The sequence below is a fragment of the Benincasa hispida genome, chromosome 2, assembly GCF_009727055.1.
Source record: "Benincasa hispida cultivar B227 chromosome 2, ASM972705v1, whole genome shotgun sequence".
Lineage (NCBI taxonomy): Eukaryota > Viridiplantae > Streptophyta > Magnoliopsida > Cucurbitales > Cucurbitaceae > Benincasa > Benincasa hispida.
Window position 1 is genome coordinate 44574371 of NC_052350.1, and position 1608 is coordinate 44575978.

General features: G+C 41.3%; 1 protein-coding gene across 1 annotated transcript; it reads right to left on the bottom strand.

Moving 5' to 3' along the window:
• Positions 1–321: 321 nt before the first annotated feature.
• Positions 322–702, bottom strand: LOC120072121. The gene has a single exon (XM_039024533.1). It carries the CDS (start codon positions 700–702, stop codon positions 322–324), a length of 381 nt encoding a protein of 126 aa, XP_038880461.1.
• Between the last annotated feature and the right edge of the window lie 906 nt (positions 703–1608).

Consider the following 1608-nt stretch of genomic DNA (forward strand, 5'->3'; position numbering starts at 1 on the left):
ATGATCGCAGCTGACTTCAGGCAGCGCCTGATGTTTGCAGTTAATGCAAAGTGGAAGGGTCGTTTAGCCAAAACACTCGAGTGTTTTGTGTTTTCGAGACGCGTCCCTTCACTACCCCCTGCGTTAGACTTATGTCTAATGCGTCCAAACTCTTAATTATACACTTTTCTAAAAGAAAAACTATCAAATTTCCAAATTTTGTAAAGGCAAATTAATCAACTTACAACCTTCAAATAACTAATCTAACAAACTAAACATAAGGTTGAGATGCATCCCTGGAGGATGTGGCGTTACAACCGCAGAGATGCCTCGACGCGAGCTTCAACTTGTCTCGCGTAGCGCAAGAGACGACTTTTGGCGTTCCACTTCGTCTTCAAAGTACGGCTTAAACCTTTGGCCGTTTAATTTGAATGCATCAGTGCCATCTTCTCGCATTAATTCCATAGTACCGTAAGGAAATATCGTTTTAATTATGAAGGGCCCAGACCATCTAGATTTCAATTTCCCTGGAAACAGACGCAAGCGTGAGTTGAACAATAAAACTTTTTGACCAACAACAAGTACCTTCTTGCTGATGCGTTGGTCGTGCCAACGCTTTGTCTTTTCCTTGTAGATCTTGTTGTTTTCATATGCGTTCAATCGCCATTCTTCGAGCTCGTTGAGCTGAAGCTTGCGTTGAATGCCCACCGCATATGGATTCATGTTCAACTTCTTTACTGCCTAAAATGCCTTATGCTTCAATTCTATGGGAAGATGACATGCTTTACCAAATACAATGAGTAAGAAGACATACCTATAGGCATTTTGTATGCTATCCTGTAGGCCTAGAGTGCTTCATCCAGCCTCTGCGCCCAATCCTTCCGTGTTGTGCTAATGACTTTTTCTAGAATTGATTTGATTTCTCGATTTGAAATTTCTGCCTTACCGTTTGTCTGAGGGTGGTAGGCAGTAGCAATCTTGTGCTTGACATTATATTTTGCAAGTAATTTTGAAACGATGCGATTAATAAGGTTTGATATATGAGTAGACTGTGATAATGTGATAAGGTTTGATGTATGAGTAGACTAGGATGATGTGCTAAGGTAGATGTATGAGAAGACTGTGATAAGACTTGGTGTATGAGTAGACTATAATAAAATTTGATGCTGATTCATGGCCTTGATTGCATGCTTATATCTGAGATGTTAATGACTGTTAGCTCCAGGATTCATGATTGTATGCTTATGTCCATATGACATTTTAGTGGCTGTTAGTGTTACCATTGGGCTATGAACATCGCATGTGTGAACCTTCGAGCCCACACCCTATGCTTATGTACGGTGTCCTTTTTTTTTAGGATCACCACTTGTGTTTATGCCTGTGACCTTTGTGTCACTACTTATGAAAGCGTGCCTTCAGCTTCACCCCTTATGCCTATGCCTATGATGCCCTTGTGCATTTTGGTCCAATGGAAAGACTAACAGATCACTGAGTGGGCCGCTTGCTGAGTATACTTTTATACTCACCCTTTTCCTTCCCTATTTTTCAGGTAAGGGTAATGACAAACTGGTGCATGACAAGAGAGATCTGTGACCTGGCCATTAGGACGACTGACTTCTTCCGCACTTA

Bases quoted from the DNA above. Each gene is read 5' to 3' on its own strand.
- LOC120072121 (XM_039024533.1), bottom strand. From the start codon at position 702: ATGAATCCATATGCGGTGGGCATTCAACGCAAGCTTCAGCTCAACGAG.